Source organism: Oncorhynchus tshawytscha, linkage group LG13, assembly GCF_018296145.1.
Source record: "Oncorhynchus tshawytscha isolate Ot180627B linkage group LG13, Otsh_v2.0, whole genome shotgun sequence".
Taxonomy (NCBI): Eukaryota; Metazoa; Chordata; class Actinopteri; order Salmoniformes; family Salmonidae; genus Oncorhynchus; species Oncorhynchus tshawytscha.
This window is the reverse complement of record NC_056441.1, coordinates 34,528,321-34,554,076: the sequence shown is the minus strand read 5'-3', so window position 1 is coordinate 34,554,076 and position 25,756 is coordinate 34,528,321. Positions and strand designations below refer to the sequence as shown.

Below are 25,756 nucleotides of genomic sequence, written 5' to 3'. Positions count from 1 at the left end.
TACACATTCATTATCTTTCACTTTCAGATGTTGGACCAAAACATTACGATACGGGTTTAAGTATCAAGCCATCCAGTTGTTTGGGACACAATGAGGGAGCACCTGCTCAGCTTCCTAATGGTTTGAGTTGACATGGGCGGCAGCGCCTTTCTCTTGACGCCGGAGTTCCTGTGAGCTTGTAATCACTTCCTCCTATTAAGCACCCTGCATTGTTGGCCGACCTTGACTCAGAGGCCCAACAGTGAGGGGCATCTGATTTCTCTTCCACCTGGCACATTATTCCTGTGCCTGAGTCCCTTAAAATGTGACCATCTCTTTATCAAAAGCTGAAACATAGGCCTGCAGGTATTGCAGCAGGTTGTGCAGGGCAGGCCATCTTCTTGTTGATATTGTGGCAAAATACCAAGTGAAGCACAAGCAAAGCCATTTAAATTTCTGGTTGTTCTCAACAATGTTGGCTGCTTCTGTTAAGACCCACACTTCATCTCCATTGTGCATCTTGCCTGTGTTGCTCTGACCACTAATATCCCAGCAGGCAGAGCCTCAGGACCTTTAACCAATATTAGATGTACCCCAGCGGGGCTAAGTGGGAAGTAACAGAACTCCAGCTCTGTTGTCTGATGGTCTCGAGTCAACAGTGGTGGAATTGAACAAGGTGAACAAATCCCTCCAGTGATGCTTGTCATCTCTTTTGCAGGATGGTAAGCTGAAGGGTCATCTTTTTCTCCTGCTTTTGCTGATGACATGCAGAAACAACCCCAATGGCTGATGCTGTATTTGTGCTTTAACACTTTAAACTAAGGCTTTGCCAACTTCATGTTAATTCATGACGCTTGAATTCCGCTTAAGAACTGAGGGATGGACAGTGTCCTCAAGGTGTACAGCCTGCTGCATTGGTACTCAGACAATTTGTGGTGTCAACATTTGAATACTATAAAACAGGAGGCTTGCACTTTGCCTAAATGAATTTACTGGCGTATCGGGTTCTGAATGCCAGGCCAGTGCCCTCTGTGTCCTATTACAGCGGTTACTCTACTCTCTAAGCCCATACTAGACTTTAAAATAAGGTTGGTACAGTAGATGGTGAACTGACATCCTAAAATGAATTGTTAAAATTGGCCTTAGCCATCAGGAAGTGGAGGATTTCCAGGAGGTGAGACACCATTATACTGGATGCCCAAAAAATGTTTTCCTCAGAAGTGGATGGCAAAGGCCAGAAATCACATTACTGCCCGATAGTGGCACAGGATTGAAAGCTGTGCTGAGTTAAACGCATCATTGTAGAGTAAAGGCTGAATAGTTCCCTCTCGTGCCATGACATTGGTGAAGTGGTCCATTTAGAGAAGCAATCTGTGTTTCGTAAATCAAATAAGTAGGCTGCAGATTAGTGCATTAGCACTGAAATAGTGCAAGTTTCCTGCAATAACAGAAAAGTCCCATATGGTCTGAAGTGGTAAAATATGGGTTATGAGTAAAGGCCCAAAAAAAAAAAAATCCTAATTGATATACCCTATACAAGCTTCTTCTATCCAAAAAAAGAGAGTGCACACTTCCAATACGCATGAATTACTTAATCCACACAGTATGTTAAGGTAACATTACATGGTGGAGCTTGTAACATTACACAGTTCAATGATTGTTTGGAAATGACCACATTAAATCTGAATGAAAAATCCAAACAAATGCAATAAAACAATTACACATGATAATTGCATACAAATTAGACTGTTGGCTGTCTCACAAACTGTTGTATGCTATATTGAAAGATGGCCACATTCAAATGGTTCTCCCAATTATAACCACACAAATAAGATGGTTACATAATGGTTTTCAGACCGGACTAATACTGAAAGGCTAAGGTAATTTGATTGGTAGTCCAGCAGAAAGTATTCACAGGATTTGGCTCAAGATCCGAGTTTACCTGAGCTCAGAAAGGTTTCTTCACAATACGTTGCATCCAAGTTACCTCATGACACGCTGCATACATGGGACAAAGAGTAAACACAGCGAGTTACCTTTAAAAAGGCTCTGTTTTATTGGATTACAGCAGACAACTGGTTTTTGAAAAGAGTAAGCAGGATCTTGGTATAAGTGGAGTATTTGTTATACAGTGCCTTCGGAAAGTAATCAGACCCCTTGACTTTACACATTTTGTAAAGTTACAGCCTTAATCTAAATTGGATTAGTCCAATATACCTCCAATCTACACACAATACCCCAGAATGAGAATGTAAAAACAGGTACATTTTTGCTAATTAAAAAACCTGAAATATCATATTTACATAAGTATTCAGACACTTTACTCAGTACTTTGTTGAAAACCTTTGGCAGGGATTACAGCCTCGAGTCTTCTTGGGTATGACACTACAGGCTAGGCACACCTGTATTTGGGGAGTTTCTCTCATTCTTCTCTGCAGATCCTCTCAAGTTCTGCCAGGTTGAATGGAGAGTGTTGCTGCGCAGCTATTTTCAGGTCTCTGCAGAGATGTTCGATCAGGTTCAAGTCCGGGCTCTGGCGGGACCACTCAAGGACATTCAGTGACTTGTCCCGAAGACACTCTTGCATTGTCTTGGCTGTGTGCTTAGGGGCGTTGTCATGTTGGAAGTTGAACCTACACCCTAGTCGGAGGTCCTGAGCATGTTTTCATCAAGGATCTCTCGAATCTTTGCTCTTTTCATCTTTGCCTTGATCCTGACTACTCTCCCAGTATTTGCTACTGAAAAACATCCAAAGCATTATGCTGCCAACACCATGCATCACCGTATGGATGGTGCCAAGTTTCCGACAGACGTGACACTTGGCATTCAGGCCAAAGTGTTGAATCTTGGTTTCATCAGTCCAGAGAATCTTGATTCTCATGGTATGAGAGTCTTTAGGTGCCTTTTGGCAAACTCCAAGCAGGCGGTCATGTGCCTTTTACTGAGGAGTGGCTTCCGTCTGGCCCCTCTACCATATAGGCCTGATTGGTGGAGTGCTGCAGAGATGAGAGAACCTTCCAGAAGGACAACCATCTCCACAGAGGAACTCTGGAGCTCTTTCAGAGTGACCATCGGGTTCTTGGTCACCTCCCTGACCAAGGCACTTCCCCGATTGATCAGTTTGGCCGGGCAGCCAGCTCTAGGAAGAGTCTTGGTGATTCAAAACGTCTTCCATTTAAGAATGATGTAGGCCACTGTGTTCTTGGAGATCTTCAATGCTGAAGAAATGTTTAATACATTTGCAAACATTTCTAAAAACCTGTTTTCACTTTGCCATTATGGGGTACTGTGTGCAGATTACAGGTCGACCAATTAATTGGAATGGCCGATTAATTAGGGCCGATTTCAAGTTTTCATAATCGGAAAGCGGTATTTAATTTTTTAAAAATTTTATTTTATTTTAAACCTTTGAATTATTTTACCTAGGTAAATTGTGTCACTTCTCTTGCAACAGAGTCAGGGTATATGCAGCAGTTTGGGCCGCCTGGCTCGTTTGCGAATTGTGTGAAGACTATTTCTTCCTAACAAAGACAGCCAACTTCGCCAAACGGGGGATGATTTAACAAAAGCACATTTGCAAAAAAAAGCACAATTGTTGCACGACTGTACCTAACCATAAACACCAATGCCTTTCTTAAAATCAATACACAGAAGCATATATTTTTAAACCTGCATATTTAGCAAAAAGAAATCCAGGTTAACAGGCAATATTAACTAGGTGAAATTGTGTCACTTCTCTTGCGTTCATTGCACGCAGAGTCAGGGTATATGCAACAATTTGGACCGCCTGGCTCGTTGCGAACTAATATGCCAGAATTTTACGTAATTATGACATAACATTGAAGGTTGTACAATGTAACAGCAATATTTAGACTTAGGGATGCCACCCGTTAGATAAAATATGGAACGGTTCCGTATTTCACTGAAATAAACGTTTTGTTTTCGAAATGATAGTTTCCTGATTCGACCATATTAATGACCAAAGGTTCGTCTTTCTGTGTGTTATCTTATAATTAAGTCTATGATTTGATAGAGCAGTCTGACTGAGCGGTGGTAGGCAGCAGCAGACTCGTAAGCATTCATTCAAACAGCACTTTCGTGCGTTTTGCCAGCAGCTCTTCGCTGTGCTTCAAGCATTGAGCTGTTTATGACTTCAAGCCTATCAACTCCCGAGATTAGGCTGGTGTAACCGATGTGAAATGGCTAGCTAGTTAGCGGGGTGCGCGCTAATAGTGTTTCAAACGTCACTCGCTCTGAGACTTGGAGTAGTTGTTCCCTTTGCTCTGCAAGGGCCATGGATTTTGTAGAGCGATGGGTAACGATGCTTCGAGGGTGGCTGTTGTCGATGTGTTCCTGGTTCAAGCCCAGGCAGGGGCGAGGAGAGGGACGGAAGCTATACTGTTACACTGGCAATACTAAAGTGCCTATAAGAACATGCAATAGTTAAAGGTATATGAAATACAAATGGTATAGAGAGAAATAGTCCTATAAATACTATATTAACTACAACCTAAAACCTCTTACCTTGGAATATTTAAGTCTCATTTTAAAAAGGAACCACCAGCTTTCATATGTTCTCATGTTCTGAGCAAAGAACTTAAACGTTAGTTGTTTTTTTTTACATGGCACATATTGCACTTTTACTTTCTTCCCCAACACTTTGTTTTTGCATTATTTAAACCAAATTGAACATGTTTCATTATTTATTTGAGGCTAAATTGATTTTTATTGGTGTATTATATTAAGTTAAAATAAGTGTTCATTCAGTATTGTTGCAATTGTCATTAATGTAATACATAAAATAAAATAAATCATCGACCGATTAATCGGTATCGGCTTTTTTGGTCCTCCAATAATCGGTATCGGCGTTGAAAAATCATAATCGGTCGACCTCTAGTGCAGATTACTGAAATGTTTTATTTATTTAATCAATTTTAGAATAAGGCTGTAACGTAACAAAATGTGGAAAAAGTCAAGGGGTCTGAATACTTTCTCGAAGGCACTATGTCCTGACCATGACACTAAAGCGGTACATAAAGAGCTTGTATTGGTTTGTTTCTAATGTCGGAATGGAACTAGCACTACTTCTATTAAGTCAACATGTACGTAGGTATAAAGGCTATTACAGATGTGTATGTTCATTTGCAGGACAACAAATAAATCAAAAGAGAACGATTAGACTATGATGCAGGCAGGCAGCATGATTCTGGATTTGTTTCAATGTGATTATTTCTTTCTGGTTTTGCCACTGACCGTTTCTTTTCTCTAACAATGATCCACAACATCACTTGGTCAAACAAGCATGTTCCTTACCAAAGTGCAGGTTGGCTTAGAGTCCAGGGAGTACAATAGCACTTCAGAACCGTAAATAGTTTGATTTGATATAAGTCCACCTGACAGGAGGGAACTGCAACGGAAGTTCAGCATTGGAAAATGAACTGAAGTATTGCCAACGGTTGTAGTGGTTCATGGTGTTTCATTACAAAATGTAGGACAGACCACTAAGATCCGCTGGAGCGGAAAAAAAGGGGCAAGTTGCTCCCATTATAAAATGTAACAAAATTCCCCCAAAATTGTACAAATCTGTAGCAACACAGAAAAAATATATTTACAAGAACCCTTTTTTTAAAAGTGTAATAACACAGCAAATCCAGCTTTGGCACTCAACGATCACCACCTGGTCAGTGCTTCAGGCACACATTCAGTGCACTGTGCCTTCTACCTCATCCTAAATCACACACAACATTACCACCATGTTTTTGAAAACGTTCTACAAAGTTAACTCAACCTTGAGGAAATGTTGGGCACAAACTGGGATGGAACAAGCAAGAAATAATTTGTTCAGAAAATACAATATTCAATAATTAAACTCTTTCCTTTTCAGCTCCTGTGTGCAACTGACAGTGGCAACGGTTCTCACCTGCAAGGAAGAAAAATGGTCCCGTTATTACATTTTATACAATTGGCATAACACTTTCACAAGAGCCCTGATAATTCCCAAAAGGGATTAAAATGCTATTCTACTGCCAACAGTCAGGGCTCTCAGTGCCTTGGTCCCATTAGTAACTAGGACACGTTGTGAAATGCAGCTACTACAGTAAGAAAAACATGCCCTATTCTAGTGGCAGCAGGTAGCCTAGCGGTTAAGAGGTTGGGCCAGTAACCAAAAGGTTGCTGGTTCAAATCCCCAAGCTGACTAGGTGATAAGTCTGTCAATGTGCCCTTGAGCAAGGCACTTAGCCTTAATTGCTCCTGTTAGTTGCTCTGGATAAATGAGTAAAATGTAAATGTCTACAAAACTAATAAATTAAGTTTGATACACTTTCTTACCCAGTCACCCTTCCAGAAGCATCCTCCATCATCCTGTCTTTGTCCGAGACCAGCTCCTTAGCACCCATGCGTGCATCCATCCCCTTGGTTTCCTCCATCCAGCTCCCGAACCCCTCTCGAGAGCCTCCATTTTGGCCACAATTCTGGCTGATATCAGATGTGTTTTGTCTCAATTTGCTGGCAAACCATTCCTTGATCTCCTGGCTGCTAAGACTGGCATGCTCCGTTAGCCTCCCAATATCCTCCACCTTGGGTGCCTTTACTTCCTGGTAGCGCTGGATTATGCTGAAAGCATTCTCTGTGCTCAGTAGCGCCCCCTCGCCATTTTGCCCACTGCTGTTCAGTTTATGGAAAAACTCCATCCACTCCAAGGTCCCACTCTTCAGTGCTGACCTACTGTCCTTGAACCAGCGGACGATTTCTGTGCGAGCCAGGCTTGTCTGGGCCTCAAGCTGATTGTATTCTTCAGGGGAAGGCCACCGAGTTTGTGCAAAAACATCCTTCAGAAGAGCCAAGGATTTGCTGTCTAGAGGCACTGAGCAAGTGGTGGTGGGGGCAATGATGGCAAAGGGAGAGCTTCTTGGATGGCCAACTTGCTTGTGCACACCATTCAGCGGTCCGTGTTGTTGCTGACGCTTATCAACGTTGAGTCTCTTTGAGCCCATGGAGTTTAGAAGAGCTTGTTCAAGGTTGTCACGCAGCGCCCGGCGCTCTAAAAACCAGCTGTCAATTTCCTCCCGCGACAGTTGGGTTGCAGTCACTAGATTGTCAACGTCATTGTATGTTGGAGAGCTGTTTCTCTGGAAGTTCTCTTCTAGAATCTTCAACTGCTCAGAAGTCTTCCCTTTCATTCTCTCTAAGAGTGGAAATTGAGTCTGAACTGATTGTTGCTGTTCTGGTTTTGATGCTAGCTCGTTGTACAACTGTAGAATGCCGTTCTGTGCATGAGGCCCTTGGTCATGAACCCACTTTGCATCCCCATGAGAGACACCATTGGCTTCCCCAAGAGGGGTGAGCACTTTGTCCTCTGAGAGACGTCCTCTGACATATCTGGCCTTCATCTCTGTTATTTGCGTTTTTGTTTTCTTGCTGTCTTGGTAAAAGCTAGGGAGTTGGAACGGGCCCTTGAGGGGAGTCCACACGGACTGGATTATTGTTGGCCTCCTCACTTGAGGGGCAATGAGAGGGGGTGAGATTGGTAACTTTAAGTCTGAAGCCAATAGAGAGTGGGTGATTGGAAGTTTGTCTTTGGAAACTAATGAAGGAGGAGGCAGCATGTACCTCTTGAATTGAGGGGTGACAATAGGTCTCTTCATCTTAGGGAAGACTGGAGAAGGTGCCATTGGCAGCTTGTTTTTGGGGTTCACAAGTGGAGTGGCCAAGGGCAGTTTTCCTTTAGAAACCATGAGAGGTGCTGCCAAGGACCTTTTCATCTCCGAGGCGATAATAGGAAATGCTACAGATCTCTTTAATTCTGGGGGCACTGGGGGTGGGGCCATGGGAAGTCTCTCTTTTTGTGGAACTGGAGGAGGGGCCATTAGTATCATCTCCTTTGGGTCTTCTGCAGGGGCCGCCATGGGGCGCTTTAATTCTGGGGCGAATGAAGGAGTTGTCAGGGGTCGCTTGAGAGGTTGCACAAAACTGGCTACAGTCACTGCAACAGGAGCACAGGTCATGGTTGATCCATTAGCAATACTTGTCAGTACTAGATTAGACTGCCCAAAGCTAGTCTGAATAAGGGGCTGGGTGGCTTTGGCAGACTGAGAAATTGGGGTAGGCAGAACGGTGAAGGTCTGATGTATGGGTGGGATGGAGCCATTAAACATTTTCTTCCTGGCTTCCTCGACTTCCTCTGGTGACCAGGTGATGCCATGCTTTAGCCGTTGGGTAGTGAACCACACCTTTATTTGCTCCTCTGGGTGCTTGGACGCAGCAGTTAGCCAGGACAGCTCAGCATGGGTTGGGTAAGGGAATTTGTTAAAAGATGTCATTAGGGTTGTGTTATTGTCCAGTGAAGGATTATATTTGGTAGAGTTCAGAGGAACAGCAATTGTTGGTACAGAACAGAAGTTGGGTGGTCTTTGAAGCAATGGCATTACATACGAAAGCCCTTGAATGATTGTTGGTTCAGGGATGATCATTGTGCCGTTTATGTTCACAGCTGTGATTTGATCTTTTGGAATAAAGTTTTCCAACCTCTTTTCCAAATCATTCCCTTGGTAGAGGGACTGTATGTTGTCCATGTGTGGCTTTCCGATATTCTGATATTCCCCGTAATTGGTTTGCTCGCCTTGTCCGTCTACAGTATTGCAGAGAACTGAATTGGTCTTGCCTTCGATTGTCTGCTCCAAGATAGTCTGGTTATTTATTTTTACCCTCTTGAACTTGAAGTTGGTCTCTCCAGGGTGTTGGGTCTCATTGTGGTCTGTAAGAGAGTCAAACTTTTTGGTGCTGAAGTTGCACACGGCACACAGATAGAGGGGGTTGAGTATGACATTGGGGTGACTGGAGTCTACGTGCTCTTTGAAGTCGTTGAGTTTCTGGGTAGAGAAAGGACAGTATTTGCACTCATAACTTCCATGCTGCCTCAGTTGGGGCATAGGATCAGCTTCCGCCACAACTTTTGTTTCAATCTCACTTCCTAGATCTTCTATAGTGTCTTGTACTGTATGGTCTTGATTTTCCACAGACTCTGAAGACCCATTGTTGGTCACATTGGCAGTGGACACTTCCATTTCTTCAGAGTCATCCTGCTCTGTTATGTCACTAACCCGGATCATGCAGGGGGTGGAGGATTTCCTGCGACTGGACATTGCTGGTGACTGATGTGGGATGTTATTTTGGGTCAGGGGGAGGGTAAGTCTCCAGTGTTTGAAGAAGACCCTGCTCCTCTACTGTCCTGGGTCTGCAGTGGTGTCTCCTGCGGACTGTGGACGTCAGCTCCCGTGTGCGGCTTCATGAGAGTTCATCACAGATGGCATTCACCTGGAATAAAAAGGGGAAAATAGGAAATGTTAAAAGGGGCAGTTGAAAAAAAGCTGAGGGATGGGGCTGGAGAAATGTAACCACTCAAACTCAGACAGAGCTATGGATGCAAGGTTTGACCATCCATTTAAACATATTTCGAGGCTATAGTGTTTGTTTACAAACAATGGAGTAAAACAAGCTTATATTTTGGGTTCTCATGGAGTGTGACAGTTAAACTAAGTTCAAGAGGCATTTCTAAATTATGTACCCATTGATTCTTGAAGAATATATCATTAAAGTCCAAAAATGTATGGAGCAACTACAGACTGGCCCTTTAACTGACATCACCTTTTATTTTCACTCTTGTAAAACTATAGCTGTACCACCTAATCTGGAAAAACAGTAGGTCTATAAACTCAACATATAATTCAATATCTACAGAGAGTGGGCCTAAAATGCAGTACTGAGGTGTGACTTTCAGTACAAAGTTTAACTTCAAAGAAGCCAGACTGACATTCACACAAACTCAAAAGTGGAGAAGTTTTTGAGTGCCGAAAGAGTCTCACATTCAGGCATTCTGAAGTGTAACATGTACGCCAATGTGAGCACAAAGCAGAAGATAAACTAGGCCATGGCCTGAGTGAGACCGTTGTGACGGGGGGAGGAAGGGAGAGAAAATCTAAGACACATGATAACCTATTTATCTAATAATGACAGTATTACAAATCTTAGTGTATTAGCCATTTTAAGTCTTTAAACAAAACTATCACTTTTAGCTTTGTTGTTTTAATAATTAAACTTCTAGGCTACATGCAATGGTCCTACCCAAGCTAGCCTACACTTACTACATTATTACAATAATTAGGCCTACAGTACAATTACATTTTATTACCAACAAGCTGAACTAACTGCCTCTAGTTTTTTTTGTTCAGGTTAATAAACAAGTTTAATTATGATGCCGTGTCACTATGCTTTTATCAATTGCACACCTAAGGTCAGTCTGACAAACTTTACATCTAGAATGAAATAATCTGAACTTAAATTCAAGATCCCTAGAACTTTCAACCAGTCTAAAAGTAGCATGACTATTGTCTGTAGGAAAACTACCATATAAACTCCGCAAAAGAAACATCCCTTTTCCAGGACCCTGTCTTTCAAAGATAATTAGAAAAATCCAAATAACTTCAGATCTTCATTGAAAAGGGTTTAAACACTGTTTCCCATGCTTGTTCAATGAACCAAACAATTAATGAACATGCACCTGTGGAATGATCGTTAAGACACTAACAGCTTACAGATGGTAGGCAATTAAGGTCACGGTTATGAAAACTTAGGACACTAAAGAGGACTTTCTACTGACTCTGAAAAACACCAAAAGAAAGATGCCCAGGGTCCCTGCTCATCAGCGTGAACGTGCCTTAGGCATGCTGCAAAGAGGCATGAGGACTGCAGATGTGGCCAGGGCAATAAATTGCAATGTCCATACTGTGAGACACCTAAGACCGCGCTACAGGGAGACAGGATGGACAGCTGATCGTCCTTGCAGTGGCAGACCATGTGTAGCATCCCCTGCACAGGATCGGTACATCCGAACATCACACCTGCGGGACAGTTATAGGATGGCAACAACAACTGCCCAAGTTACACCAGGAATGCACAATCCCTCCATCAGTGCTCAGACTGTCCGCAATAGGCTGAGAGAGGCTGGACTGAGGGCTTGTAGGCCTGTTGTAAGGAAGGTCCTCACCAGACATCACTGGCAACAACGTCGTCTACGGGCACAAACCAACCGTCGCTGGACCAGACAGGACTGGCAAAAAGTGCTCTTCACTGGCGAGTCGCGGTTGTGTCTCACCAGGGGTGATGGTCGCATTCGCGTTTATCGTTGAAGGAATGAGCATTACACCGAGGCCTGTACTCTGGAGCGGGATCGATTTGGAGGTGGAGGGTCCGTCATGGCCTGGGTCGGTGTGTCACAGCATCATCAGACTGAGCTTGTTGTCATTGCAGGCAATCTCAACGCTGTGCGTTACATGGAAGACATCCTCCTCCCTCATGTGGTACCCTTCCTGCAGGCTCATCCTGACATGACCCTCCAGCATGACAATGCCACCAGCCATACTGCTTGTTCTGTGCGGTATTTACTGCAAGACAGGAATGTCAGTGTTCTGCCATGGCCAGCGAAGAGCCTGGATCTCAATCGAATTGAGCACGTCTGGGATCTGTTGGAACGGAGGGTGAGGGCTAGGGCCATTCCCCCAAGAAATGTCCGGGAACTTTCAGGTGCCTTGGTGGAAGACTGGGGTAACATCTCACAGCAAGTACTGGCAAATCTGGTGCAGTCCATGAAGAGGAGATGCACTGTAGTACTTAATGCAGCCAGATACTGTTACTTTTGATTTTGACCCCCCCTTTGTTCAGGGACACATTATTCCATTTCTGTTAGTCACAAGTCTGTGAAACTTGTTCAGTTTATATATCCCAGTTGTTGAATCTTATGTTCATACAAATATTTACACATGTTAATAAGTTGCTGAAAATTAATAAGTTGCTGAGTTTGTATTCAGTAGCACCATGAGACGCATGACAAAAAGCATTGATCAATCATTCATTATCCACACAGGGCCTGAAACAGTAATTAGGCTATATAGTGTTAATGTGCCTCAAGGTGCACGGAACACCAAGACAAGACCATATGACTGCCTTCAAGTTTGCATACAGTATTTACAATTCATGTGACGCAGAAAAAAACACACCATGTTTTTCAAACGGAACTGACAGATCTAGGCCGATATTCAGTAATCAAAAGGAATATTGTTAATTGTAAAAAAGCACAGCAACAGTGTCCTCAGCTCTAGGTCTGTCAATATGCTGGGCAGCAGGGATTATGTTGTCTTGCACCTTAAGAATGCAACATGCCAGGCATCTCGTCACCTCTACCTAAACAACAATCTATGGCATGGCCACAAATTATTTTTTATATTTTTATAAAAATGGAAGATTGTTCGATCACACACTTGCCTCACAAATATTATCCAGCCTCATCAAGGGTACACTCTATTCTACATAAACTTGAATTGTCATGCCCATATTGCCCAGAACTGAATGATGAACTAAAACATGAATAAATAATTATATCAGTCCTCCCTCATAAATGAAATAGATTCAGTGGCTCCTTATTAAAAATGAAAAAAAAAAAATTCTAAAATAATTAGACTGCCTTCATTGCCATGGTGTCACTATGGCAACAGCCAAGGCAGCGAGGTGCCTTTCTGCTACCTCACCACTGCATATTAACGATTTCTTCTCACAGGTGCTAATTAGGCAAGGAGGGCTGTGGTCGAGCAGAGCTGGGGCCAGCCACAGTGAACAGCGTGTGGCAAGGGTCCTCCGCGAACCCCGTCGGGACGATCCATTCTGGCTGATCCGTGACGCTCGCCTGGGTAGGCCTTCTCCATGGAGGCGGCAGGGCTGGGCTGATCAAACATGCATGAGCCATTCTGTCTCGTGTCCTTTGGCAACTCTCAAAGCGCCAGTCAGCCACGGGGGACATAAGCCGGCCTCCAGACTGCCTGGGATATGACTTAAACCTCATCTGTGCATACTGGCCGATTAACACACTTCATAAATGGTGGCAACACTGACTGCCTAAAATCAGGGCAAGAAAATTCCCCCTAAAATCTGGGCAAGACAATTCCCTCTAAAGAAGGCTGACAGTGACATATGCCAGGGATGTTCAGGGATCTATACCGTGGAAAAGACTAGCGCTGAAGATTTCTAAAATGGTGCGTTGAACTCTTCCGGTACCAGTTCAGAGAACAAACGCAATGCATCATCGTGGATGATCAATGTCCTGTACAGCCAGAGCAGACTGTGTAAAACCCCAGAGGCAGCCTCTTCTAAGTCACATACACGCAGCCCTGCCTTGCGGTCAGCTCTCTCAATCACAAGAGAAAACGACAGACAACAAGAAAGTAAGAGGGGAGAGAGAAAAACAAGAAAAAAGACAGACCGAGTCAATCTGAGCATGTCATGTAGGGCTCAAACAAATTTGACAAGTGGATAATGGCATTTGTGATCGACTGTAGGCTAATTAGTAACACAAAAGGAACTTCCTAGTTACTATAAAACTATGATTATCAACACCAGTAAGGATAAAGATTCATAAAAACGATTTAGGCTGCACTTCCTAAAAGACAAGGCATAATTTGTCCTCAAATGAACGCAGGTTCATTCAGAGACATCGATCTTAGTTAGAAGTTGTCCTCAAAGCTCAGAGAGCATCATGCAATCCAAACAAGCAGTTCTAGAAAGGATCATGTTTTATTTTCCCGTGTAGTCATTTCCATATCAAAAGGTGGTGACTGACTGACATGCAATATCAAAGTCCTCAAATAGTGCACTGCACTGAGGAAACGTTGCATGTGTCTGATTTCAAAAGCATGTTAAGTACAAGCTCATCGTCTAAATCTTGCTCTATTTGGTTAAACATTTTAAGAACTGCTTCGCCAGTGAGAGGAGACTAAACCCAAATAACAGAGCAGCTCATTCTCAATGAGACAGAAGAATTTGAATGAGCACAGAATTAATTTAAATCTCATCAGGCCACCCTTTAATACCTTATCAGTTCTGCATGGAGACAGAGGTAATTGCATTAGTCCCCCTTTGGTGTTTCGTAAGTCAGTGTAGCCTATTTGAAGTGGTTAGACAGTTACCTTCTAGGGGAAGAGCTCATGGAGAAGTTATGCACTGTGCTGTTGTCTCTGGCAACATAGGTCGGGTTTAATATCTTCACACAGTGTAGAACTGTACATTATATACAGACTCCCACAAATCCAAAGCACGACGAGTCAAAAACAACAAAAAACGAATTATACAAAACAAATGCAGTCACAAAATGTAGACCACACAAATATAGGCTTTTCCATACTATTATGTAAGGATGTAATAAAAAATAAAAAAAGTATTTCCCCATAGCTATATAAATGTTAGGGGAAAGTCTGTGGGAGCATTAGTGTGTAAGGGCTATTCCAAACAACTCTTACAACGTTTAATCATTACGCTCAGATTGATGCCCCTGAAACTTTGATGGCAGATTTGGGTCCAGGCTACTGGGGTTTAATTCTCCTCAGACGGCCATGGGACTGGCAGGTTGCTATGGAAACTGCCAAACCGGAGATAAGAGTGATTCAATCTCCTCCAAGACCTTTTGATGGCAATTGTTTCGCTCCGTTTGAATTTAGAGATGTGAGGGTCTTGTTCATACTTTTGAAGGACATTCATATAGATTTTGGTTCGGAGTATAATGGTCAAATTTTTGGCCAATGATAATTTGGTGACTAATATTCCTATTCCTTGTCCTTCGTCTTGATTGTTCACGTTTATTCTCCTGCGAACATGTCTCAAACTAATGTCTGACTGTCTCATAGTTCATGAAAACATCTCTAAACTTGGTCTTTGAAATAAACTACAAACTAAACCACGGAGACAAACACAAGATCAGACAAAGGATTAGAAGTATGTTTAGGCAGGATCCCGTCCCGCCCACCTGTGAATAAAAGGGACGAAACCACATGACATCCACAGGGACTGCTGTTCTCCGAGAACAGAGGACTCCATCTTGTCTGCAAACTCCACACATTAAAGACATTTATTTCAAAAACGCCAGCCAAGCAGGGAAATAGTTTGGCTGCACATCCTGTGCTGCTTGTTTAAGCTCCGATCTGGAAAACGTTTTTTTTTTCTCCCCCCATGCTTTCCTCCTTACACCCCTGCAGACAAAGAAACCATTGATCCTTACATTGTGGTAAAGCAGGGTTTGTGGTCACTCTAAACAATGGCAAAAACGCAGGAAATGGTTTTCTGCTGACCACTGAACTGCGGATGAAAGGCTAAAACGTCCAAACGTCCAGCGACTCAAAATAAAACGTTGGAGCTCGCTTATGAAAAGTTATGAAACAATACATTAGCCCATTAAAGTGTGATGCTGTAAACTGTGGTGGTGAAACCATTCATTTGTATATGTGTAAACAGACTGAGAAAAGGGCTACGTAAAGGACAGGAGCACGAGTGTGTGAGAGAGAGAGCTGGAAGGGGTATGTGCCGAATAACTGTGTGGTGGCCAGCTGCTTCTCTACATGTGGGGATGTCCAGCAGGAACTGGATCCAGTAGAGCGGCAGACTCCCATGGCTTCTTTCCCAGAGAGTTTAGAGGCAAAGCAACGTTGACGAATCCGAGGGGGTGTCTGGGGGGGAGAGGGGGAGCCGAGAAGGGGGTCTGATGAAGACAAGGGGGAAGGAGTGGGCTGAGTTTTCGGCTGTTGTTCGACAGCAAATACGTATCTTTTGCCAGACACATGGTCTAAGGAACAAAACGGTATCAGAACTCGTAGTAGTTCAAATGGGGACAACAGAATCTTCAGGCAGGCCTAAATGTTTATCTTTTTAGACAAATTAAAAGAGACTAGTCTGTTTAAAATATAATGTCCACCCAACAGCGTATGCATGTAGGATACATGTGAGATCAAGTCACAAACACTGTCCATGCACAAATGAGACAGGAGACGTAAGTAAATTATGAGAGCAGTTAAAAAATATAGCTAAACATTGGCAAACAAAGTATGGAGAGCGGAATTAAGCCTCCCATGTACCCAGGACAAGCACACAGGTGAGACTCAAGGAGAAGCACAACATAGATCACTTGATGCCACAGAACCAATTGGGGAAAGCATTTGGTATTCACAAGGTGTGCTTGTCATCTTGTTAAAGTGATAAGGAAAAATTCTTCACTGCAGGTATGTTTATATACACTGTGTACAAAACATTAGGAACACCTGCTCTTTCCATGACAGACTGACCAGGTGAAAGCTATGATCCCTTATGGATGTCACTTCAAATAAATCAGTGTAAATGAAGGGGAGGAGACATGTTGAAGAAGGATTTTTAAGTCTTGATACAACTGAGACATGGATTGTGTGTGTGTGTGCGCCATTCAGAGGGTGAATGGGCAAGAGAAAAGATTTGTGCCTTTGAATGGGTTATGGTAGGTGCCAGGCGCACAGGTTTGTGTCAAGAAATACAACGCAGCAGGGTTTTTCAAGCTGAACAATTTCCCGTGTATCAAGAATGATCCACCACCCAAAGGACATCTAGACAACTTGACACAACTGTGGGAAGCATTGGAGTCAACATGGATCAGCATCCCTGTGGAACGCTTGACAGAGTCCATGCCCCGACGAATTGAGTCTGTTCTGAGGGCAAAAGGGGGAGGGTGCAACTCAATATTAAAAGTGGTACAAGTATGAAGAAATATATATTTATTTAACAGTTCCCTACGTGGCTTTTAAAGTTGGTATTCTTCATGTTTGTATGCGTAGCCATCTATTATGGCACTTTGAGTGGGAAGGCATAAAAATGCCCACCCCCTTGATGAATTATTAAATGTGGCCTTGATCAAGGGTACACACAGTAACTCCAGTTGCAGTAGGCAGCAGTGGCTGCTTGTCAGTGAATCGAGAGTCAACTTACCTGGTGACTCAGGACTTGGATTGATTGAAAGGGAAAACGTGCTGGCACGTCAGCTGTTGAAAGACCGGAGATATGGTTCCCAAGTCTAACTATGCACCAAAAATCACTGTTTTCCTGCCAAATATGAATTATTCTATTAGCCCTGGCCGGGTAGGAGACATTACTTGGGTGAACCGCTTTAACGGTGGAGGTCAAGGAGAACTAATATTGCGAAGTGTGAGACGGATCAAAGACTTTCACTGCGGCATGATGACCCATGGTGACGTATCGTTGCACAAATAAACATACCCCAGATGGGTCTCGCTCCAACATTCAAATAAATACTGTAAAGTGTCACTTGTTATGCGGCCCATTAATTACAGTGGAATTTCAAGTGAGCGCCAAACATAATATTCACTTATCTGTACCAAAAACCATTACTTCTATTAGATGGAAAAACAGACTAGATACTATATTTTGTATACTTGTTCTTCTGAAAAAGTCTGACACATCTACAATGAATTGTGTGGTAATTACTATACACAGTATTATATTGGTAACACTGAAGTTCCCTTTGCTGCATGTTGAACCATCTGACTAACCATCACAGGGATTTTTCTGCCATCAAAATCCTTGGGTGGGTTGCCTAGGCGTTTTTTCGGGCCACCAAACAGTGTAAAAATAATAATAATAATTTTCAGGATGGAAAAGCGCCTTCAGTCTAAATGACTAAAACCAGATATAAAGTATGTAAAAAAGATTATGGGACTACATATATTGTAATAATATAATCTTTGAGAACCAACAAATTCACAAAAAAAATCTAGACAGCCAGGTAGAATCAAAAATTCCAAAAACAATGAATTTGGTAGTTTTGATTTGTTATTAAGTTTGAACAAAATTACACAGCATTAGCCAAGGTAAAATGCATAGAATTGAAGGAAATGAGCTTAAAAACTGCTAACATTTTTCTCAGCTCTATGGATAAACGTTTAGAATTTCAGGAAATTGCCTTAAATTCAAGAATGTCTACACCGCCAAGATGGGGGCCTCTAAAATGTACTCAAATTCAGCTGGGCCAACCACGCCCACCACCTTAGCCCCTTTTGATCCAGATATCCAGTGGAATCCAGTCGAACGAGAGGGGGTTATTGGGTCTGTAGGTCGGTTAGGACACTTATGCACCACAAATCCCCCACAGTGTGTTTGTGGTGTGCAAAGAGAATGTCTCTTGAAGCAGACAAGTAAAACAGCTCATATCTAAAACAGAAATAACATACATTTGGAGACTTGTTTATCGAGCTTTTAGGCCTAGTTTTAATTGCAGTAACAGCCTGTTACTTTCTCATTGACAAAAAAAGGAAAACAGTACATAGTTAGCTAGCTAGGCAAATAGATGTTTTGAAGTGTTTAAAAAGTAAATGCAGAGAAATGTTTACCATGGGAACTACCTGTGTTAAAATGCAGATTGATAGTTTTCTATTTGAAATAATAGCCTGCCCTACTCGATGCATGACTGAGAAGATTAAAATCAGCCAACTAATGTTAACTATGCTAGCTAGGAATAGTAGCTCGTATGCAGCTTTGTGCTGTGCATTCTGTTGAGTTTGCTGAATGGAAATTTGACTTCTAATTGTTGCATATATTATGTTCAATATGTTTTAGATGAGCAGCTGTTTGCTTTGTTTGTATTTATAGCTATCTATTGTGATATTTACTGTATGCTGAGTGGGCTTAAAGCTGCGTAGTGTGAACGTGGCTTTGCCCATACCACATCCAAGGATAATATAAATAGAAAATTTGCAAATCTGATGTCAACGAAAGGCAGCGCCGTCTAAAGGGCCTATTTCAACAAGCATAGCAATTACAACAGTAGAGTAGTACTGGTTTCCCCCCTGAGCATCCCGCCCCCACCAGAGTGTTGCCCCGTTGTGAAAGGGCACTCACTGCACTTCCGCAGTAGGGTGGGGCTTCCCTTGGGGGGGCGGGGGGTTTGCCTATCTTGCTCCAGTTCCGCCTCCACTCTCTCCAGCTCCTTTTTGGTCTCCGGTCCAGCGGCACTCTGGGTAGTCTCCTCTGGAATCTGAGACGAGACAAGAATGTCAGTGGCGGGGGGGTAGCTCGGAGGCAGAGCCCTGCCAAGGCCCTGAAAACTGCATCGCTTTGTGTTTGCCGAAAAATTGAAGGTTGTTACCTTGGAAACGTGCCGAAAGAAAGAGCCGGACAGCTTTGGAAGGTTATTTGAATGACAAACACCACCTGGGATGTATCGTTTCATTGCGCTTGACTTATCAGAATTAATCACATTACAACTTGTCAATGAACGCCGTTAGGAATTAAGCTCATCGCCGAAACAGTTAGGCTACTTTAAAAAGTGTGTGCAAGACTGGGGTAAAACCAGGACCAGTTTATAACAATCAGCCCAAAGCGAGATGGAAGCTGTGTAAAATGGAGCTAGGCAGCAAGCTGCTTATTCGAAGATGTAACAAACTAACCCGAAATTACAATACACAGTGCATGTTATAGAAAATATACCGAAAATGTGTTACAGGATATCTATGGCACACAAAAACATAACGTCTTAACACGAACACGCTTAGCCTATGCCGCTCAAATTGCTCATCCATATATTTATATATTCTTATTCTATTCCTTTACTTAGATGTGTGTATTAGGTATTTGTTGTGAAATTGTTAGATATTACTTGTTAGATATTGCTGCACTGTCGGGAACTAGAAGCACAAGCATTTCACTACACTCGCAATAACATCTGCTAAACACATGTATGTGAACAATAAAATTTGATTTGACATTTACAAAATGGAGTCATCCACCTAGGGCTGGGATGATACCAGTATTGCAATATATATAAAAAACACGAAACAGACCAAATTCTTTAGTCCTTTAAAAACCTGTGAATGTAAAATATTGTGCGCTATAGCTTGGAAAATAAATGTGTAACTCTGGATGACAACATAATGATGGTTTCCAACGGTTTTCCTAAAGAAGTTAAATACGCTTCTTGTTTTGTTTCCTTGCCATGATAATAACTAGTCTCGCGATACTGGGATCTTCCCAGCCTATGATCCACCCCACATACAGCACTTATGACAAGAGGGGCTGTGGACCATACAGTACAACCAGAGAGCCACTGAGATGCTCCCCCTCAGGATGAGGTCATTGCTACAGACAGAGCACAACGCAGCTTTCAAGGGAGCTTAAGCCCAAAGAAGTGACATCATCCGTCCACCTGAAACGACTGCTTAGTCACCAACAGCATAGCATCCACATGTGAACCGCAGCAAGTGGTTGCCACATAGAACTACCTCCTACTCACCACTCAATGTATTGATAAACAAGTAGGCCTATTCAAGGTAATGTAGCTGCAATGAAATTCATTTTCTTTTGGAGAATCAAAATGTACCATTATTGAATGAAAACCACTGCGCTCTCTCCACAAGGCTAGGCCTGTGATAACTACCAATAAATATGATGGTCCTGACAGCCCCTCCTGTTTGCCAGAATCGACAACCCTGAAGTGAAGGTTCAGCCAAGGAGTACTTTACGCCTACGCCATGTGTTTACTTTTGAGGACACTGTTGGAGGCAGAGTTGAAGAGGAGAACAGTGTAAGGCTGTGTCCAAGCTTATGTCATTTCTGACCCTCAAATGAAGTCTTAAAGCAATAGAGCTGCTTTTGGAGGCAAATGTAGTTGATTATGGTTCTCTTCTCTTACACTGAATCATAATGTGAAATACAAAATGCTTTAGATAGCCAACTGCTGTTGATAGATGTGGCCTACATTTAAGTGTTCGGAATTTCACCATTTAACTAACATTGAGTCACTGAAATAAAAATATTTAGCATATCTTAATTGGTGCTGGCAATTAATCGACTATGGTATTCAAAGCGAGCAGACAGATCATTTTTGTATAAACAGAGGTAACTATGCAATGAATGATGTTGGGGAAGCTGCAGTAGATGGCTCTACACTACAGCCTCCATGGCTACAGTAGTTAGGTCCCACATGCAGCTCTCTGGGAAGAAACAGACCCACTTGATTCAGTGAGACAACTGAATGCAAATGCATTTACTGGAGCACTAAATATATTAATCTAATGCAGCATGCAGAACATTCTACTAGCCTTAGTCATAAAGTATTTACAGGATAGGTCTACCACACCTTGCTTGTTAGTCTGCAGGGCTGCATATTGCAAAATGGAGTAGGCTATGCGTGTTAACATCCAATTAGGCAAGCCCGGCATAGTGGAGGAGAGCAAAAACAAAGCTGCAGAATTTGAGCACTGGGCTTGTGATTTCCAGCTTTGCACATGCTCAGTTGGGGGGGGGGGGCTCATCAGAGCACATTGTATTTGCACCACATGACTTGCACAAGTAGCTCTCTGGAGCTCACATTAACCAATAGTTGTGCAAGCAGGAAATTCAAATAAGATGCAAATTAATGAATTCCTTGAGCTTGAACCAAAAATCGAGTAGTACCAGATTGAGCAGAAAAATGTTCGCTAAGGGCTAGTCTGAAGACAAAATGGCAATATATGTTTTTCTGATAAGACTATTAGACAATACTTAAATAATTCAAAACCAACAAGTAACTAATTGATCAACATAATATACATTTTAAAACTATTAACTATTATTAACCCCATCTATCATTGGGCTTACATAATTAAGGATACAAAAAATAACTACAAGAACAATAGTATAGGATTACTACTAGCCACTAATCTCACCATATCTGGCCCAGGCTATAGGAGTTTTGAGTCTATTTTTAGTGAGTGCAAACTGAGAAGTCATACAAGGGACAGGGCTTACAGAGATACAACATAGAAGTGTCCTGAGCCTGACATTGTAGTGCAGGGATCCCTAATTTGGCCCGCAAGTGGTTTTACTTAGCCTTCTGATTTCATTGTTGGACATAAAAATAAATGTAAAAACACCAGGAAATTAATTTTAATTTGTAAAATATGTTAAAGTATTTCCACTCATATTAGATGTGATCATAAACAACTGTAAGCAAGGTTTGAAATGATTATGTTTCAGTGAAATATGATATCTGTTTGGGCTTCCTGCGGTCAATTTTCAGTCAACAAATGACTTGTAATTATGCTCCGGCCCGCCGACCATCCACTCAAGGGTAGGGGGAAAAAATAAGAAAAGTGTCCCGCGGCTGAATCTATACTGAACCAAAATATAAACATGCAGCAATGAATGATTTTACTGACTTACAGTTCACATAAAGGAAATCAGTCAACTGAAATAAATTTATTAGGACCTAATCTATGGATTTCACATGACTAGGCAGTGGTGCAGCTATGGGTAGGCCTATGAGGGCATAAGCAATCCACTGGGGAGCCAGGCCCAGCCAATCAGAATGAGTTTTTCCCCACAAAAGGGCTTTGTTACAGAAATACACAGTTTCATCAGCTGTCCGGGTGACTGGTCTCAGACAACCCAACAGGTAAAGAAGCAGGATGTGGAGGTCCTAGGCTGGCGTGGTTACATGTGGTATGCGGTTGTGAGGCTGGTTGGACGTACTGACAAATTTTCAAAAACAACGTTGGTTTATGGTAGAGAAATTAACATTAAATTATCTGGCAACAGCTTTTGTGGACATTCCTGCAGTCAGCATGCCAATTGCACGCTCCCTCAATTTGAGACATCTGTGGATTTGTATGAAAAAACTGCACATTTTAGAGTGGCCTTTTATTGTCCCCCAGCATAAGGTGCACCTGTTTAATGATTGTGCTGTTTATCAGCTTCTTGATATACTACAGTCAGGTGGATGGATTATCTTGGCAAAGGAGAAATGTTCACTAACAGAGATGTAAACACATTTGTGCACAAAACCTTAGAGAAATATGCTTTGTGTGTGCATCGAACATTTCTGGGATTTTTTATTTCAGCTCATGAAACATGGGACCAACACTTTACATGTGTTTATATTTTTGTTCAGTATAGTTGATCAATGTCATAGTGCTTTGTTTACTTGCAAATAAGAAACCATGTAAACCATTTCCAGCTAAACTTTCCCATACCTAATAAGTAAAGTGCAATGAGCTGTGGGCATTGAACTCCATGGTCCATTGTGAACAGAGTGCCCCATGGTGGTGGTGGGGTTATTGTATAGGCAGGCATAAGCTACAGACAACAAACAAAACTGCATTTTATCGATGGTAATTTGAATGCACAGAGATGATGAGATCCTGTGGTTCATTCATCTGCCGCCATCACCTCATGTTTCAGCATGATAATGCACAGACCCATGTTGCAAGGATCTGTACACAATTTCTGGAAGCTGAAAATGTCCTTGTTCTTCCATGGCCTGCATACTCACCAGACATATCACCCATTGAGCATGTTTGGGATGCTCTGGGAAGACGTGTACAACATCGTGTTCCAGTTTCCGCCACTATCCAGCAACTTTGCACAGCCATTGAAGATGAGTGGGACAACATTCCACAGGCCACAATCAACAGCCTGATCAACTCTATGCAAAGGAAACATGTCGCGCTGCATGTGGAAAATTGTGGTCACACCAGATACTGTCGGGTTCTGAGCCACGCCCCTACTTGTTTTTTTGCATCTTTTTTATTTTTTTATTTTTAAAGGTATGTGTGACCAACAGATACATATCTGTAGTCCCAGTCATGTAAAAGCCATAGATTAGGACCTAATGAATGCATTTCAATTGACTGATTTCCTTATAAGAACTGTAACTCAGTAAAATCTTTGAAATTCTTCCATGATGCATTTATAATTTTTATTCAGTAAAATGTATAAAATTAACAAAATCCACTGAGCACATAGGGCACTTTCTCATAGGAAAGCAAACAGGCAGGTGCTTGAGCACTGGTTGAGCCATATCTGTGCACATGCCTGCTCCAGTGGTATTTTTGCATTTTGTATTTGTTTTAAACATGAGCTGGTAAAAATATTTAATTAAAAGAAGAGGACCATGTCTTGCCAGTCACTGGTATAGCAGCGGTTGCAAAAAGCTGTACTGTCAATGTTATGTCAGCACTACTGCCCGTGTCTAAAGGCAGATGCACACTACAAGATTTTGGCCACGATCTAGCTTCCCAGACAAGTTTTTGAGATCGGAGATAAAATACCCATGTCGTTGCCTACTTGGGGCTGTCACCGACGCTCGCTTAATGTGAGTGGGTCAAAGATGCGATCTGAGGGCTACCAAACTCATCTTTGAGAAGTTCCGAACATCAATATATTTTCAAACATGTTTGATTTTATCAGCACAAAGTCTGCAATGCTCTTGTAGAGTGAGATGTTTCGCATCACCCAGAATGTGTAGACTCTCGAGCAGGAGCGATGACTACTACTAGTATGCGTTTGTACTTGCATTTATTAACCAAAGCGTCAAATTGTTACAGCTCTGATGATCACAAGCTATGTTATTCAATTCAAAATGTTGGCTAGATATTTGAACTCTGTATGGCAAGCATGAATGTCTGACAAAGTTCACGAGGCTGCTTTGAGCCACATTAAATCTTATCACATTGTTTTCCCGAGAAAGCATGGTATCGAGAATCCTCATGACCAAGTGAAGAATCTTGTAATGTGTGACCATCTCTGTGCCACATCGTTTAGTGTGTGCACCACTACGTTGGCAACACACACAAAACTACTGGAAAGACAGTCATTTAATGTCTGATGCTGAGCAATAGGAGGATTTAGAAAGTTGTGTAGTGTTTCCCCGGTTGAAGCTGTACGCAGTGATATAGGCTGGTGTGGATAAAATGCCAGGGCCGAATTCTTGTCCCAGTCCGCCACTGCTGGTGCAATTTACCACACTGCTGTCACCAGGCAGCATAGCCCGCGCTGCCAGTGTGCCACCAATCCATACCGCGGAAGGCGTCACCACATTTAACCCATCTGCCTGCCTGGCTGGCTAACTGCTGTAGCCAGGCTGCTAGCAAGCTAGTTTCAACCAGCTACGAGACAAATAAAACCAGAGCTATATAACAGCAGCAAGTAAAATGTACAATAACTAATTAGCGATAAGTAACGTAAGCTAGTTACCTAATCCAAATTGTGCCTCTTGTTACACAATACATATAACTAACGAATGCACGGTGACAATTAAGGAATAAAAAAAATATTCACATAGTTAGGTACTGTACGTTTCGCTTGTGACAATAGGAAGGCTGTCTAATATGTAGGATGATTCACATTACTGTCCTATAGCTAGCTACTATAGTATAAACCCAGAACTTGTCAACAAGCTTGACAAACGGAGGCCGAATCTTAAAATAATGATGGCACTATTTAACGAGTTAGCTAACTATGTAAACATAGACATTATAAAGCTGACCAGTTCAGAAGTAGTGTTGAAGCACGAATCTTTGTTTAGCACGTTTTCAAACTTCAGAAGTGAGCTGCTGGGTCGCTAGCTAGCTAGGTGACAAGGCAAGCTAAATGTCTAGCGCCAATACATTAAAGGTGCCCACTTCAAATGGGCACAAAAAAGTTAAAAACGTCAAAGTAAAAACATTTACTTCATTCTAAATTGTTAAATATTTACCTAAACGAAAAGTTAATGTATGTAATTAAAAGGGTAAACTATACTTTTAAGGTTTTATTGGCATGATTTGATGGCAAGGTGATTCTAATTCAAGTGTGACAGCGCGCGAGTAGTGATGAAAGGGATGTCGCTAGCATAACCACACGAGCCGGGCAAACCAGGCGGCTAGTCTCGCTTGCTACCAAACCGTTCATAACTTCATTTGAGGAATTTATTTGGCCAATATTCTTCACCATTGTTGAAAAACTGTTTAATATAGTATTCTTACCTGCCTAGAGCCTTTTGTTGCTGGGACGATAAGATAGCAGTAAAATTCCCAATTGTAAGTAGTCGGTGGTAACGCGCATATTCCGCTGGTAATTCTAAAGATTCTGGCATAACCTAAAGACAACAGTAAAAAAAAAAAGTAGTCGT

The 25,756-nt window shown here is 42.2% G+C and overlaps 1 protein-coding gene across 2 annotated transcripts; it reads right to left on the bottom strand.

The window, feature by feature from the left end:
• Positions 1 to 4,854: 4,854 nt before the first annotated feature.
• On the bottom strand, positions 4,855 to 25,752 carry LOC112264763 (zinc fingers and homeoboxes protein 2). 2 transcript variants are annotated; one of them, XM_024441569.2, is made up of 4 exons: positions 25,611 to 25,747; positions 18,730 to 18,865; positions 6,310 to 9,294; positions 4,855 to 5,899 (listed from the first exon to the last, which is right to left on the bottom strand). In XM_024441569.2, exons 3-4 carry the CDS (start codon positions 9,120 to 9,122, stop codon positions 5,896 to 5,898), a joined length of 2,817 nt encoding a protein of 938 aa, XP_024297337.1. In that variant the 5' UTR covers positions 9,123 to 9,294; positions 18,730 to 18,865; positions 25,611 to 25,747; the 3' UTR covers positions 4,855 to 5,895. The 2 variants fall into 2 exon arrangements, with proteins under 2 accessions (XP_024297337.1, XP_024297338.1); XM_024441570.2 differs by lacking the exon at positions 18,730 to 18,865 and having other exon boundaries at positions 25,611 to 25,752.
• Between the last annotated feature and the right edge of the window lie 4 nt (positions 25,753 to 25,756).